General features: G+C 41.1%; 1 protein-coding gene across 3 annotated transcripts in view; it reads left to right on the top strand.

Moving 5' to 3' along the window:
* Positions 1-376: 376 nt before the first annotated feature.
* The window catches only part of AKAP11 (A-kinase anchoring protein 11), a 43,295-nt gene continuing 27,291 nt past the window's right edge, over positions 377-16,380 (top strand). For all 3 annotated transcript variants that reach the window (XM_058044910.1, XM_058044911.1, XM_058044912.1), the window contains exons 1-3: positions 377-456; positions 8,060-8,160; positions 13,726-13,842. In XM_058044910.1, coding sequence (XP_057900893.1) covers positions 8,101-8,160; positions 13,726-13,842 — 177 coding nt within the window. In that variant the 5' untranslated portion in view covers positions 377-456; positions 8,060-8,100. The remainder of the gene's footprint in view (positions 457-8,059; positions 8,161-13,725; positions 13,843-16,380) is intronic.

Consider the following 16,380-nt stretch of genomic DNA (forward strand, 5'->3'; position numbering starts at 1 on the left):
AGCGGGCGGCAGCCGCCAGCCCCGACGGAGCAGGCGCACGGCTCCCGGGGGCTTTGCAACCGCCGTGCCCGCGCCCGGGCACTCCCGCGGGAAGGGGCTGGGACAGGGCAGCAGCCGGGACAGGGACAGGGATCGCAGGGCCCCCCTGGGGGCGTGGCCGACACGGACCCCGCGCGCGCTCCGCCGCCGCCTGGGCTGTTTCCGGGGCGGCCGCCGCTTTCCGGCCAATGGGAGCGCGCGGCGGCGGCGGCGGCGGCTGCGGGGGCGGGGCTGGGCGGGAAGCGTCGCGAGAGCGGGGGCGGGGCGGAGCAGGGCGGGGCAGGAGGGGGCGGGGCCCGCGGGGCTGGGGCGGGGGCGGCGGCGCCGGTCGGGCGCTGTGGGGCCGCTGCGCAGCGGGGCCATGGCCGCGGGCGGCGGGCGCTGAGGAGGCGGCGGCGGTCACAGCCACAGCCACAGGTACGGAGCGCCCGCTCTTCTTCCCACCCCTGCAGCCGCTCGCCCGCGGGCCGCCCTGCTGGGGAGCGCGGGCGCAGGGCGGGGCGCCGCCGGCGGCCTGTCACTCGGGGCTCGCTGCCACAGGTCGCCCGGGGCTCCCGGGGAAGCGCATCCTGCGCCGCCCTTCCCGGGGAAGGATCCCCTGGGGCAGCGCAGCTCCCGCGGGCCCCGCCGGCCACCTGGAGCGGGCCGGGGCGAGGCCGGGGCCCCCTGGACGGCAGCGCGGGGTGACGCGAGGGGCGCAGGGGGGAGCGCGGCGCCTCCGCTCCAGGAGCGAGCCCGCGGGGTCCGCGATAGCACCGCCCTCGGTGCCCCCCTGGGCCGGGTCCGTCCGTCCGCATCTCCGGTGGGCACTGACTGACTGACTCGTGCGGGTGCAGCCGGAGGGGCGCACGGAGGCTCCGGGAGTTTGCGTTCCCTCCTGCCTTGTTGGGGTTGTGGTCGGTACGCACGGGTTAAGTGAGTTCAGCCTGTTGTGAACATTTCGCTGTAGAAGTGTCTCCTCTCCCTCCCTCCCTCCTGCCGCATGTCCTCCTCCCTGTTCCTCTTCTCCCTCAAGGGAGGAGGAACAAGGAGCGTTCCTCCTTTGCTTTCTTGGCTCTTTTGAGGGGCTATCTTTGGCTCTCTTATTACAACCGAAGTACTTTTCTCTGGTTTCCAAAAGAAATCCTATATGCAAAAGGGGGAAAAAAAAGGGTGAACTGTAGATCCGAACTGTATTTAAAGATACAGCCTTCTCCTCTCTGATGTATTGCCAGAGTGAGATAGGGAGGGAAATAATCCCAATTATATTGTCTCTGGAAAAGATCAGTGATACTGAAATAAATGGTAACAATGCTCGAAATTTATCCAGGTTACACTTGAAAGAGTCTTACATGGCTTCATGTTTGTGAGATTATTTCAGAATCATACAGTTAGACTTTAGTGGTAGATACCACCTACATTTAATTAATCCTTGAGAACTAAACAAGGTATTCTCTGGTGAAATTTTCTCTAGGTGGGAATAAGTTTTCTTGAGAAAGTGCTGTAGCTTAGAAAATAATAGCCCCACTTGGTGTGGTTCTGTTATGTACAAAATACACAAAGGGGCTTGAGTGTTCTGGTTGACAGTAGCTGAACCTGAGCCAGGGTGTGCCCAGGGGGCCAAGAAGGGCAGTGGCACCTGGCCTGTGTTGGCAGCAGTGTGGCCAACAGGAGCAGGGCAGGGATTGTGCCCCTGTACTCAGCGCTGGTGCAGCCACACCTTGCATCCTGTGCTTGGCTTTGGGCCCCTCAGTTCCAAAAGGACTTTGAGGCATTGGAGCACATCTAGAGAAGGGCAGCTTGTGGAAGGTGTAGAACACATCTTATGAGTGTCTCAGGGTGCCTGGCCCGGAAAAGAGGAGGCATGGGGGAAATCTCATCACTCTCTGTAACCACCTGAAACAAGGGTGTAGAGTGGTGGGGGCGAGACTCTTCTGCCATGCCTGCAGTGAGAGGACCAGAGGGAATGGGTGGTTGGACTAGATAATCATGCAGGCCTCTTCCAACCTTGATGATTTTGTGATTCTAAGAGAGTATTTTCTTAAGGATTTTTAAATTTCATATTTTGAATGAATCATTCAAAGCTCAGTGTTTCACTAAACCTGGCTTTTGCAAATCATCATCAGAGTTCTCTAGGCTGACTCAGGTCTGTGTGCTGAAGACAAAAAAGAATAGTACTTTTTCTTTAAAAGAAAGATGTCTGTTTTTGCTCTAGTACTACTAAAAACACCTCATTTTTAAAACATAATACAGATTTACTATTGGCTAGAACCTTTTATTTGAAATTTAATTTTAATAATGCCATATTACATGTATTTTCAATTTATTCAAATTTGTCATAACCTGTGTGTGTTTAACATAGGTGTGCACGTCCACATATGCCTCTGTAGCAATTTAAGAGATTTACTCAGCACATTTACAGAAAAAAGATAATGTTTTTTTTTTTCTGCCCGCTAAGGTTTGTCAATACACATCGACTTAAAGTACATTTAGGCATGGGATAGACTTACACAAAGAGATGAAATCCATGGCAAATTTCCTGTTGGATTCTCTTAAGCTGATTATTTAATTTTGCTCCTTACATATATTCAAACATGCATATGGAAAAGTTAGCTAAATGCTTGTTACATGCTCTGATGGGAAGAGTGTTCTTCAGCACATCTCTGGAAAACTGGGCTTATACATTTGTAGAGTTCCTTGGGCTAGAAGGGTTCTTTAAAGCCCATCTTGTCCAATTACCCTGCAGAGAGCAGGGACATCTACAGCTGGATCAGGTTGCTCAGAGCTCTGCCCAGCCTGACCTTGAATGTCTCCAGGGATGGGGCGCCAACAACCTCTGGACAGCTTGTGTCAGTGGCTCACCACCTTCATTGCAGAAGATTTCTTGTATCTAACCTAAACCTACCCTCTTCTACTTTAAAGCCATTCCTCCTTGTTCTGTTACAACAGGTGCTGCTGAAAAGTTCACCCTTGTCATTCTTATAAGTCTCTTTTAAACATTGAAAGGCTTCTGTAAGGTCTTCGCAGAGCTTTCTCTAGGCTGAACTACTCCCACTCTTCCATCCTGTCTTCATAGCAGAGATGCTCCATCCATGTGATCGTTTTTGTGACCCTGCTTTGGACCTGCTCCAGCAGGTCCATGTGTTTCCTGTGCTGAGGACCCCAGAGCTGGATGCAGCACTGCAGGTGGGGTTTCACCAGAGCAGAGCATCCCCCTGCTTGCTGGCTCCTCCTGCAGCCCAGAGTGTGGCTGGTTTTTTGGGTTGCACTCACACATCGCCGGGTCATGTCCATCTTCTTGTGCACCACCACCCCCAAGTCATTCTTCCCAGGGCTGTTCTTAATCAGTTCATTCTACAGCTTGTATTGACACTGGGAATTTTCCCAGCCCAGGTACAGGACCTTGAGTGTTGTCTTGTTGAACTTGATGAATTTCATATGGATCCACTGGTTGAGCTTATCCACGTCCTTCTGGATAATATCCCATCCCCCAGGCATGTCAGCCACACCACTCAGCTTGGTGTTCTCTGCAAGTTTGCTGAGGGTGCCCTTGATTCACTTGGTCTGTGGCATTAATGAAGGTACTAAATAACACTGGTGCTGCTGTGAGCTGCTGCAGGACACCTCTTGGCACCAGGGTCCATCTGGACACTCAGTTGTTGACTACTCTCTTCTGGATGGGTCCATCCAACCAGCTTCTTATCCGCTGAGCATTCCACCCATCAAATCCATATCTCTCCTATTGGGAGAGGAGGATGGAGGATTGTGTCAAAAGCCTTATGGATGTCCAGATAGAGGACATCTGTAGCTTGTTCCTTGTCCCCATCATAGAAGGCCACCAGGCTGCTCAGGCAGGACTTGCCCTTGGTGACACTGTGCTAGCTGTCCTGAATCACCTCCCTGTCTCCATGTGTCTTAGCACAGCTTCTAGGAGCATCTGTTCCATGATCTTCTCAGGCACAGAGAAGATCTGAGGTGACACCAACAGGTGAGTAGTTCCCAGGATCTGCCTTTCTACGCTTTGTTAAGGTGGATACCATGTTTCCCATTTTCCAGCCATGACTTTTCAGATATAATGGAGTGACTTGGTAACTAGATCAGCCAGTTCTCTCAGAACTCTGGGATGCCTCTCCACAGGTCATATAGACTTATGTATGTTCAGGTTCCCCAGGTGATTGCAAACCTGATCTTCTCTTTGCTCCTCCAGTCCATCTTCTGGAGAGGTGTAGGAAGAAAGGTTGCCAGTGAAGACTGAGGCAAAAGAGTTGTGGAGTACCTCAGTCATCTCATCTGTTGTTACTAGTTTGCCAGCTATGTTCATCGGTGGGAGTGCATTTTCTTTGACCTTCTATTTCTCTCTGACATACCTGTAGAAGCCCTTCTTATTCTTTGCATCCCTTGCCAAGTTCAGCCTCACCTTGGCCTTCTAACCTGCAAAACCAGGCAGTGTCCTTTTACTCTTCCCAGAATACCTGTCCCTGCTTCCGCTGCCTGTTCATCTCCTTCTTGCCCTTTAGTTTGAGCTCAGCTGCTCTTAGTTTGGTCTCAACTCAGCAGTGCCAGTCTCATGCCTTCCTTTCCTGATTTCTTACACCCAGGGATTGGTATCTCTTCAGCTTTACAGAAAGTATTCTTAAAGGTCTGCCAGCTCTGTCCTGCTCCCACATCCCTGATGACAGTTTCCTGGGAAGCCTATGGATTTAGCTCCTTGAACAGCCAGAAGTGTGCTGTTCCAAAGTTTAGGATCCTGAATGGACTCTTTGCCTGTTCCATGTCCCTCAGGGCTGCAAACAGCACCAATGTGTGACTCCTGTGGCCCAGGCTTTCACCAATCTGGTTGCCATGGATTAGATCACTTAAGTTGGTGACTAACAGGTCCAGTGTTGCATCCCTTCTGGTGAGGATTGTCTCATTATGTGTCTTAAGAAGCTATCCTCCATGCATTCCAGGAGTCTCCTCCTAAAATAGCTTTCTGTGCTACTCTTTCAGTAGATTTTGGGGTGGTTGAAGGCCTCTAGCAGGAGAAGAGCCTGTGAGCATGGTGCCTCCTGTAGCTGGATGAGGAAGGCTTCCTCAGTGGGCTTCCCTGGATCAACCACCAGGCTGACTTAATACTTCGTTTTGATTTTTTTTTGCCAGTATGCCTCAGCCCGCTTGTGGCTGTTCTTTCAGACACAGCTCTTCACACTCTATCCATTTCTTACTGTAGAGAGCAACATTCAGCCCTTCCTAGCCTGCCCCTTCTTTATTAACAGCCTGTAGCCGTCCACAGCCACACTCCAGCTGTGGGATTTTTCCCTCCAAGTTTCAGTAATGGCAACTAATTTGTAGCTTCCTAGCAGCACAGAGGCTTCCAACTCCTCTTGTGTATTGCCCATGCTGTGTGCATTTAAGGTGATGCAACTTGCTAAAAAGGGAAAGATGGTATGGGTGTTCAGTAATTAGTTGTGTGATCAATTTTTCCCTTTTTTTTTGGGGGTCTGACAGTAGTTACTCCGTAACAGAAAAGTCCTGTTCCTCTTGTTCCTGATGCTTTTGCCATTGATTCCTCTTTTTTGAGTAAACAATAGGAGGAAATTAAATTTAATAGTCAAATTCAATATCCAGAAGTAAAAGCAATTTGAAACGGTAGGTTTTATTTATACAAATGAGCTACTTCCAGGCTGCTTTATTGTCAGTGCTTTCACTTCCTTTTCAGTTAATGTTTGTGTACTTCTCACATGACTGAACCATTGTTGTCTTGAAAATGGATAATGATTTTACATATTAAAAAGAATATGGTTTTGCTGCATTGTTGGACAAGTGAGACTTCAGATTTCTCTGAAGTGCATGATAGAGAGCAGAAATGCTGTAGGTGGTATATTATAGGTGTATATATTAGTACCTGTATTATTCAAGTACTGAAGGACAGGATGCAGAGAAGTTAAAACATTTTGGTGTTATGGTGATAAAGCTCTGTGGTTTCTGCCCAGGATTTTTCAGTCTTCATACTGTGATTTACGAGTCTGTTTGTTTCATAGGTAGGGGACCCTACAGGTTGGTGTTCACGTCTCCAGAGTTTAGTAGCAGTTGACAACACAGGAAAATACTTAACCTGCAAGCAGTTTGCAGTGTAACTGTGAACTGCCGTACCTGAGTAAACTCTGCAGCACCCAGCAAGGTTAAAACGTCATCTCCATGGCATGCTGTGTTGGGCTTTGTTAAAATTGTTGCAAGGAGGGATCCATCCAAAAATGTAGAGCTGAAGTATCTGAGTGAAAACCCATCTTTTTCTGTAGATGGCTTTTTCTTAGATGAAGGAGTGTCTAAGAGTATTTCCCCAATATGCTTTGGATTTTTACTGGACTAGCCACTTAAGATAGAGCAGTTGGGACAGGTGAAGTGGATATCTTTTTATTGCCCCATACTGTTGTGTGGATTTTTTTATTTTAGACACATGAGTTTTAGCAGAATCATTGTTGTGTTTAGTCTTCTATCCATAATTTACTGTGAAATTAATTTTTATTTGTATTTCTTATACTTACATATATCTATAATCTGTGGATCATGCACCTGACTGCTTCATGTAATTGTCTGAATTTTCCAAACTTTAAATATCCAGTGGAGAGAAGCTGTGTCTAGACATGAAAATGTTTCAGTTTATTTGCCTAAGTGTAACTTCTTTTCTAAGATTCTAGCAAGTTCATCTTTGTAAAGGAAAGCAGAAATCTAAGTGAAATGTATTCATATTGTACCTAATAATAATCTCGTAGGTGCAGATGTACCTAATAATAATCTCTTGCTATTTTATTCTTGAAGAAGTTTTACTTTTAGAGGTGCTGGTGTGGAGGAAGGTAGTTACTTGATGACACTACTGATCTTCATATTTAAATTGCTTATGCTCAAGGCCAAACCTATATAAAACTTTATTTCCCATATAAAGGTTAAATACATGCTTGAGATGAGATTGACAAAACTGGCCTGGTCAGTTGTGTGAAGACCCATACTCTGATGTCGTGGTGTTTACTTTCTTTATCTTTGCAGTAATTTTTACATGCACTTCCTCCTTGCCTCATTTATTTTATATAGTGTAGGAGTTCTTTTTCCTGTTTAAAGTGTGTGACCATGGGAAAAGATGAAGTATGAAAACTTCCATAGAACTTAAAAGCTCACCACATGCTTTCTGTCTTTAACACTCTATATTTATTGCCTATTTTGGTGAACGCAAAGATGAATGAAACAAACTGGATCCATTGCTGCTGGTTAAAGAGGGAAACTTGAAAAAATACCTTCATAGCTGTTTTTTTATCTTCTTGTTGTTAGAATTAGACTTAGGATAAATAAGGGCAGCTGATTAGAGCAGAAGTTCTCGTGACTTACTCAGTTGAGAGTGATGGTAAACGCATATGGTCTGCTGTGTTTTGCCATCAGAGCCTGGGCTGCCCAGAGCAGAGCCAGGGAAGGAGAGTGATTTTCCATCCATGTTAGCCTGTGGCACCCCAGGGTGACAGACATGGCTGGGCCCATTGGCTGCCATGGTGGGTGAGCTGTGCATTTGCCTCCCGAGATTGTTAAAGGGTGGTTCCAGTGGTTGTGTTGTATAGGAACCCACTGAAAAACCTTCCAGCACATGAGCGACAGTGAATCAAAATTTAATGTACTGTTCCTCCCCACCCTTGAAATTCTAGTTAAAGGAAAACAATGAACCTTACTGCTAAGTGTCTGTATTCTGCATTTCCTGCCTGATTTTGAAGGTCATTAAGGCAGTACTTTCTTAAAGGCAGCTGTCAGTATGGATGGTGTGCTGTTTAATCTTTAAATGCTTTTTAATTGTTTTTATTGGTTCTTGTTTTGTCTACTTGCAGTTTTAGACTGGATGTGAGCTAAATGGATATATTTATCCATTAGTATATGGATATATATATAAAGTATAAATTTAGTTTAAGTAATAATATTTAGCATAAATATTAGTGTATATATAAAGTTTATGCTAAATATAAATAATATTTAGTATAAATATTAGTGTATATATAAAGTAATCAAATATAAATGTTTTTTGCAGGCATTTTTGAGCTGTCATTGAATACCAAGATTGGTAAGATCATGGACACGTACGCCAGGGCTCAGGGCAATCGCATGAAATCAAGAATATCTATTGAAAAGGTAATTATCTGTATTTAAATAAAAAAGTATTTCTGAGCTTTTCAATATAATAAGGAAGCAAGTGAACTGGTTTATTTGGGTTTTTTTTCTGTGGGTTTTTTTAATATGTTTTAATTTTGGTTGTTTGATATTTCAAGGAGACATTGCTTTTGCTCTGCATTCTGGTGTATTTAGTGTAATTGAACTGAGAGATAGCATCATTTAAGGAAGTGCTTTTGTCTTTCAAGGTGATGTGATAAAATTGTGATGTATTAATTTCATAGAATTCACCTTGTTTATTAGAATACAGCTTTTATTTTAGAGCAGATTTTTTGAGTTTATATGTAATAATTTAAAATACAGCTACAGAGTCTTATTGAATTCTATGAAGCCTGTTTTAGGGCTTACTTGTAATATCCTTAGATCTTGGTTCTTGTCTGGTTTATCCTTGTTTTTGCATGAACGTTTAGGAAATACCTTAGTGAAAAAGAAAATATATCTAGCACTTACAAAGAATATTAGGGGGGATTTCTAATATTGAATTCAGTTTATTTATTGTTTTAAATTTTGTCACTTAACTTGGAGAACATAAATACTGTTCCTAAAATTTTCTTGCAACTTCTGTAAGCACTTAATAAAGTGAAAGTTGCAGTTTATCCTGAAGGAACAAATTTATTTATCTAACCGTATTTCTCTAGGTAGTTGAACACAGATGAGTAATTTTCTAGGTCTTCTTTGGCTATTAATAACTTCCTTATTTGCAAGTTGCTGCAACAGTAAGAGGAGAGATTGAGCAAGGAAGCATCCTATCACATGAAAATTACATTATTTTATTTCAGGAGCAGATTTTGTTGTTTTAAAGAAACAGTGTCTGTGGTATATGTCCTGGTTGATGGCAGAGGGAAGGTGGTGTGAGACAGCGAGGTTGGTAGTCAGTTGTTTCCTGACATGGAATGTTAACTGCCATATATTAAGCAATTTCTAATTATGGGTGATAATCTTTCACTTTAAGACATGTGGTATAAAATCTTGAATTTTATTGGTTTATGAGGACTCTCCAGCTCAAATAGAGATCTTCAACTACAGTCAAGAAGTAATTTTGCATCCTTAACCTTAACATAAACTTACTTTAAAAAGACTTTTAAAGTCTGCCCTTTATTTGTTTATCTGTTTCAATTTACTTAAGAAAACAAATACCACCCTCCCTGCCCCACCAGGTTCTTAGACCTGTGGGTTACAGAAGCATCTCTCTAATAATGACAGTGACTAGTGATTCCTCACTGATTCTAGTAGTTGCTTAAAATATTACTGCTGTGAAGTGCTCCATCAATTGCTATTAGGCATTCTGGACTGTGTGGTTCTAGAAACATTAATTCAACCCTTCCTGCAGAGTTCTGACTCCATTGTTTTGATCTCTGGCTGCCTCCTCTTGATGTTTACCTGTGAGGTGTCTATTTAGATTATGGTGTGGAACTTTCATTCTCTTAGAGCCAGGCAGTAGGGTGGTCAGAACTGCACTGTATTTCACCTTCTGTTGATTTACAGAAGATTGCACTCTGATTCCTGTCCTCTCTGTAATACTTTGTCACAGCTTACAGGAATTGTTGCAGTAGTAGCTCTTAAAAGTCAATGCACAGTTATGGTGTGCATATTTAAAGCCTTAGTTTCTATTTTTACAAAATTACCTCAGAATATTCAGTCCCTTTAAATCCTAGTGCAGATGAAATCAGGAAGAGCTGCTTTGTTATTTAAGAGCAGGGGATGTGTGACTGTCCAGCACTGCACTTCATTTCTCTGGAGATTGTGGCATTGTAAAGGTTGTTTGAAATATTAGAAAGCAGTTGTTTTATGAAACATTTCATGAGACCAAATATCTCCTCCAGTATACTGTGATGGATTTGTTGATAATGATTTCTCTATTTGCTGAAATAATGCAAATCTTCGAATTGCTTAGCTGAGCTAGAGGTGTGACAAGAATTTTCACTGTTCATGTCTGAGCACCTTGACAGTATTTTTGGTTTTCCCCTGGCAAAACTTAGTAAATTTGAAATCTGTCCTTGTGAATAAAATAGGATTTCTGGCAGGAATTTATGTGAGGAAAGAATACTAAATCCTAGAGGCCTACCAAGTAGAGCTTTACAGATTGCTTGGGTGTTCTTTGCCCATATTTTGATGTACATTGGAAGTGTAGTAGTTACAAAAAAAATTATTTCATTGAAGATGACATCTTATCCTTACCTAAACTGAGCTGATAGTCTTGGGAGCTTGCTAGTTTTCCATTTTTAATGTGGTTGTGTCTTCTAGTTTGGGGTTGTGAGGGAACTTGCATCACTATCTGTTGGATAGAAGGATTTCTCTGAAATTTAGGGTCCAGTCCTCTGCTGTCACAAGCACAATTTTGATAATGATAGGAATATCAAAAGCTTACTAAATATAGCCTCTCAGTTAATGAGGGCTTTAAAACACTTCCCCCCAAACCTACTGCTGGTTTTGTCTTTTTGAACCACACTGCAGTAATAACTAAGACTTTAAAATTTCAGGCTGAAGATACTCACAGCAAATTTTTATCTGTTTGCTTATGGATATCCTTATTTTTCTGCTTGAATAATTTCTATTCTTTTGCTGATGTTCACCTTTCTTAAATTTTTACAACTGATGATCTTTTAGCCTTGGTTTTTGGAAACTGTGTAAAGTAATGTTTTAGTCTGCTTCTGTATGAAAGCCTCTGCATTCCAGTGATTATCCTCCATAGTCCTACTTTCTCTGCTTGTTATGAGTTAATCTTCTTTTTACATGTGGATAATACTGTATGTGCAATTACACAGGATGTCCTTCTCAGTGACTCTGATGTCAGTTCTTTCACTAAAGGATGCATGTTTGCTATTTTCAGTGCAGTGTCATATAGACCATTCATTCATTGCTATGCCATGATCAAGAAATCGATTAAGGTGTTTTATTTCCCAGGCTGTGAATTTGCAATTCAATTTTAAAGCTTGCTTTTAGTTTTTAAGGACATAACTTTGTGTTTCTTATGGCTGTTTTTTAAAACAGTTGTGCTGAGCAAGTTCTTTCTGTATGATTTGTTGTTCTCCTTCTTAACTGATGACACCTGCTTATTTCAAATTATCAACAGTCTTTATTTTATATTTACTTTTTTTTTCTCATTAAGTTTATTAATGGTGATGATGCTTGACATCAGCCTCAAGATAAATTTTGAAGAAATTGCTTACTGACCTGTATCAACTCTTCTCAAAACTCTCTTTTTATTATCTCCATCCTGGCAAAGTCTTAATTTCCAAAACCAGCTCTTTTAGGTAATTCTGTCTTTGTCTGGTTTTGTTAATGCTTCATATATTTAGGTGATCTACAGAAGTCCAGGTAGATGGGATTTTTTCCTCTGTGTATGTATTGTGCCTGTTAATTTCCATATGGTTATTATTTTCACTTTCTGAGGTTTTTTAATATTCATTAATATGATCTGAAAAACATATGTCACTTTACTCCTCCTCATTTTAACTATGGATATTTTATCTCCTCAGTTGTATACCAGAAGTGCATATAGTCTTGGATGGTGGTCCTTCCAGACCTTAGGGAGATTTTTCCAGTTGTTTCATCTTTCTTCTTCTCCCACTTCAACTTAATATTCTCCAAAATGTTGAATTGTCTTTCACCTCAGTAGTTCCTCATACCATGCTCTGGTTTTTAGTTACCCATTCTGCCTTTCAGATGTTAAACTAGGGAAAGGTACTTGTGTATAAATATGTGTAATAGTTTGCAGCTTTAGAAAAGCCAGCTAGGGAATAACAATGATCCCTTCGAGCTCAAACTGGAGCACTGTTGGCTTGCAGAAAATTAGCAAGTCATGTCATATGAATGTCTTTTTTTCCCTAATTACTATTTTGAATGTTGTGACTGATTAAAGTATTATAAAAGCTGAAAATGAGACATTTCAACATGCGTGTTTGGCTACACAAATTACTTTTGTACAAGATGAATGAAGGAATTACCAGGGAACAGTCTTTGAGCAACAATTAGTATTGCAGCCTCCTGTAAATTTGGAAGATCCAGAGAACCAGAGAAAGACACTGACAGCATTCTTAGGAAAGTACAAGGTGGGAGCAAATTGTAGCTAAACATGTTGGGGCAAGGGAATAGATAAAAGTGGAAATTAGGTGAGTGCTTCATTATTTTATTTCAAATGACCCAATAACTGCCTAAAATACTTTATGAAATAGTTCAGCTATTACTTTTTTATAAAAGTTACTGTTTTGACATTGGCTGTCAGTGTGGCAGTCTGACCCTTGTTGGCTAGTATTCTGAAAGGTATTTTGGGAGTTTCAAAGATCCTGAAGTTCTGTTTTGCTTTTGTCTGTTCATTTTAGAAGTGCTTTCCTAATTTTGCCATGAGCATAAGCACAATGACAGTGGCCCCCTGAATTTGACTTTTGATCTAGTAGCATTTGGCTTTCAACATAGTAGCATTTGATGCTGCTTTTTATACAGAGAAAAATTAAAATCTTTATTGAGGTTTACCTGTAATATGTAAAATCACTTTTACTATAAAGGGATTATTTTTGTTGTGGGAGTGCCAGAAATGTGAAATTCTCTGTCCACATTTGAAGTCTAGCACTTCTGCTGTTGTTTGAGAAGCTAGATGAATTTGAAATACTTCATTAAAAGTTGGACATGCTGATTTCTCATGTCATTTTTTAACAGGGCAGTCTTATAGAGAATAATTATTGGGTTAATAAATTTTAACCATCTGATGTTCTTATTTGTCTTCTTAATCTTCCAGTTTGCTAGAGAAGATGAAAATTTTAAATTAAAAAAGAAGAGATTGCTGACTTCTTAAAAACAATTCAGATGATACTGTCTTTTTTACAAGCTGAGTGAACTAGTTTTTGTTGTTCTGTAGTCTTATTTGCCTTCATAGTGTTAGTTGTTTTTTACTGCTATGCTTTGTTACACTGGAATAAAGTCTTGGATTCTTCAGCCTTTTTTAGCCATCCCGGGGTGCTTGCATGTCACCATAAACGTAATTACAGGAAATGTTACAAGAGGTATTTACATGGGATTAAGTTACAGTTGTTTTATATTCTTCATGGAATGGGAAGGAGTGTATGTGGATTTTCTTGGGAGTTTTTGTTTGTTTGTTTGTTTTCTTCTCCTCTGACTTCTGAAGCCACCCCCACTACTTCTCCTGGCTAAAATTGCTTTTCATCCTATTTAAGGAAGAGGTGATGGAAAAGCTCCATATAGAGGCTACAATGCAAGGAATAGATGGGATTTGAATTTCTTCTTGGATTCATCTGTTCTTTTTTTCTGTCTGTTCACTTCTTTCCTTTTTTTAAAATACAGAATGTCAAACTATTTTGGAATAAAAGTATTGTTTGAAGAAAATGTACCTGCTTCAGGTTCATGTCCTGAAGTAAATTCAAACTTCAAACCCGGTGATTTATGTACAAAATGATTTGAAATAATAATCAGAATAGCAAAACTTGTGGGGAGCAGAGAACAGAGAGATGGACCATTTATCTGAAACTGAACAGGTATTTTTTCTTAATTTTTTTTCTTTTTTTTTTCCAGAGTTTTGGTGAAAGTGTCCTGCAATCTATGAAGTCACTGCTACACAGCAGGAAAGAGTTATGCAATGTATCAGCAGAGGAATGCTTAAATCAGGAAGAGCAAGATCATTTTATTGAGGTTTGCCATAATATTCCCACTTATATATATTTTGTGGCTGTGGTAGAAAGCAATCTCTCCTGAAACAGTATGGAAAGCTGCAGGGCAATACATAGGAACAATGCTGCAAGTTACTGGCCTTAAAATTTATTCCCCCTATTGTCATTCTTGAATTTAGTCACTGAAGTCTTAAAAAGGCTGTAACTTTTCAAGGTAACATTTCTCTGCTTCAGAGGATTTGTGAAACTAGAAAAACCAGGGTGTGTAAATAGATGGCTTGGGTATACTGCATTTGTAAGCACTGCTGTGATTAAGGTTGTATAGATGATATCCTAACAAAGTAGCAGAACACTTTGATTGAGGTCTGAAGATTAAAGCTCAAGCCTCAGAATTGCAGATCTAGACTTATTTTATGTGATTATGAATGGTCTGAAAGCTGGACAAGGTCTGGATGAAGTAGACCTGAGGGAATGTGGGACTATCTAGGTAAATCTGAAGCTGTAAGGAGGAATTACTGGAACTGTTTGAGTTACAGGCTAACAGCTACTTCCCCAAAGGGAAAAGAAAAAAGTAAAAGCAATGTCTACCATGTACCTTGTGTTATGGGTTTTACAAGACTTCTAATTAGTAGTGGACAGGTGTGACAAGGAGCTTAGAGAGTGAGAGGCTGACCTGAACAGGCCATGCAGAGATAGGGAGAGCTGAAGCAAAGACAACTGAGGAAGTGGTTGTGGGAGACTGATAATTGCATAAGCAGTAGCAAGAGGCGGGTTGATGAGTTAGGGTTGCTTGGAGAACGCCGGAGGTTGTGTAACTGAATGGATACAGTCAGGGGTTTAGACATTTGGGAAGCAGGCAAGAACCTGAATTTGTGAAGGATGAAAGCTGTGACAGATTAAGGTAAGGACAAAGAGCTATGCAGTGGAGGTGTGAGCAAAACCTTGTCTTTATCTGATCAGGCAGACCATGCTTTACAATCGATGAAGGTTTTCTTGTCTTGTCGAAAATACCTGACAAATAGCTGGGAACATGTTTTATATGCCTGCAGTGATGGTCCCTGTGGAGAAAGATAGTTGACTGTATTTAGTTACCATATGAGATCAAGCAATTAAGGGTCCTCTGGGTGAAATGGAAGAGGGTCAATATCCTGTCACAGGACAGGTATTTTTTTCTTATGAAAATACAGGAAAAAGATACTTATATGGAAGATGATGTTAGAAGAACTCAGACTTGAGAAAACCAGAATTTAGGTTTTCCTGTACCATTTCCTTTGTAGCCATGGCTTAAGATAGCCTTAGAATACAGTGTCTCATACACTTGTTTTTAGTTTATAGAAAGGACTTGTGTTTCTGATGACCTTTTTGTTTCCTTGGCCTACTCCCCAACAACTTTTGAACTGATATATTCTGACATGTTCAAGGTATTAAAAAACATTTTTTTTTCCTGTGAAAGCTGTTGTTTGGCCACAATAAAGAGATCCAGATTAGCCAAGGCAAAAATCGACAGATTCAGTAGTGATCTCTTTGACAGCTGTCTGCTCATTTCACAGTGTAATATTGCCCTTCATTTGTGTGAAGCTATGACTCCTGCTCACTGCCCTGTCTCTCACAATGAGTTATCCCATGGGAGAAGATAAGGGTTGGAATCATTATCTTGAGGAAGAGGAAGGGACGTGTAAGAAGACAAAAAACAAACACCCATTAAAGAAAACAAAGCAAAACTGCCAAAAAATCCTAAACAACAACACACTCTAGAGCTTCTCAAAATGTTCTTCAGAGAACTAGTTTTTTTCCCAGGTAGCTTAAAATGTTTGATATCTTGCCCCTTCTGTGGAGTAATTCAGTTCATATTTTGCTGATAAAAGTTCATACTGTACAGATAACAAATGTAGAAGCTGAAGAATGTCTTGCAGATGTTGAGCAGATGAATTGTGTAGGAGTTGAAGAGAAGGTGTAGGAGTTGAAGAGTAACGTTGCTCAAACAGGATTGTTTCACAGTTAACACGGTGAATACGGTGCTGCAGATGTGTAATTTGTCTGGAGCTATTTGGAATGCTGTGGTGAAGCATTATTTTCTTTATGATCTTGTCATACCGACATAACGATAAGTGGATATAAGCAGGAAGATATTAACTGGAAGAATAAGATCTTTTTTTCCAGCATGAAACCCTATGAAATAAACAAGAGAGAATTTTTTATATTATGATTTCAGTTGAAAATAAAATTTGGGGTTTGTTTTTTTGCTCACACTTTGAAAGGACAAATTCAAAGCACAAAAATAGTTCAAAATAGAATTCTGGGCATTTATTTTTTGTAGCTCTTACAGAGCTCTTTTTCCTCATTACAGAATTTCTGTGTATGTACAAGGAGGTAGCTGAACCAGTTAATAATATATCAATATAAACATAGTGATGTTCTTTGGAGTAACTGGAGTAGCTGCTGCAAATTTCTGAGTTATGGTTTAAAAATTGATGTATTGCATAGTGCTCTGAAAAAATGGAAAGCATATAAAACTAAATTTCAAACATCAGTGGAAAAAGTATTTAGTCTCTGTGCTTTA

Source organism: Melospiza georgiana, chromosome 2, assembly GCF_028018845.1.
Source record: "Melospiza georgiana isolate bMelGeo1 chromosome 2, bMelGeo1.pri, whole genome shotgun sequence".
NCBI classification, from domain to species: domain Eukaryota; kingdom Metazoa; phylum Chordata; class Aves; order Passeriformes; family Passerellidae; genus Melospiza; species Melospiza georgiana.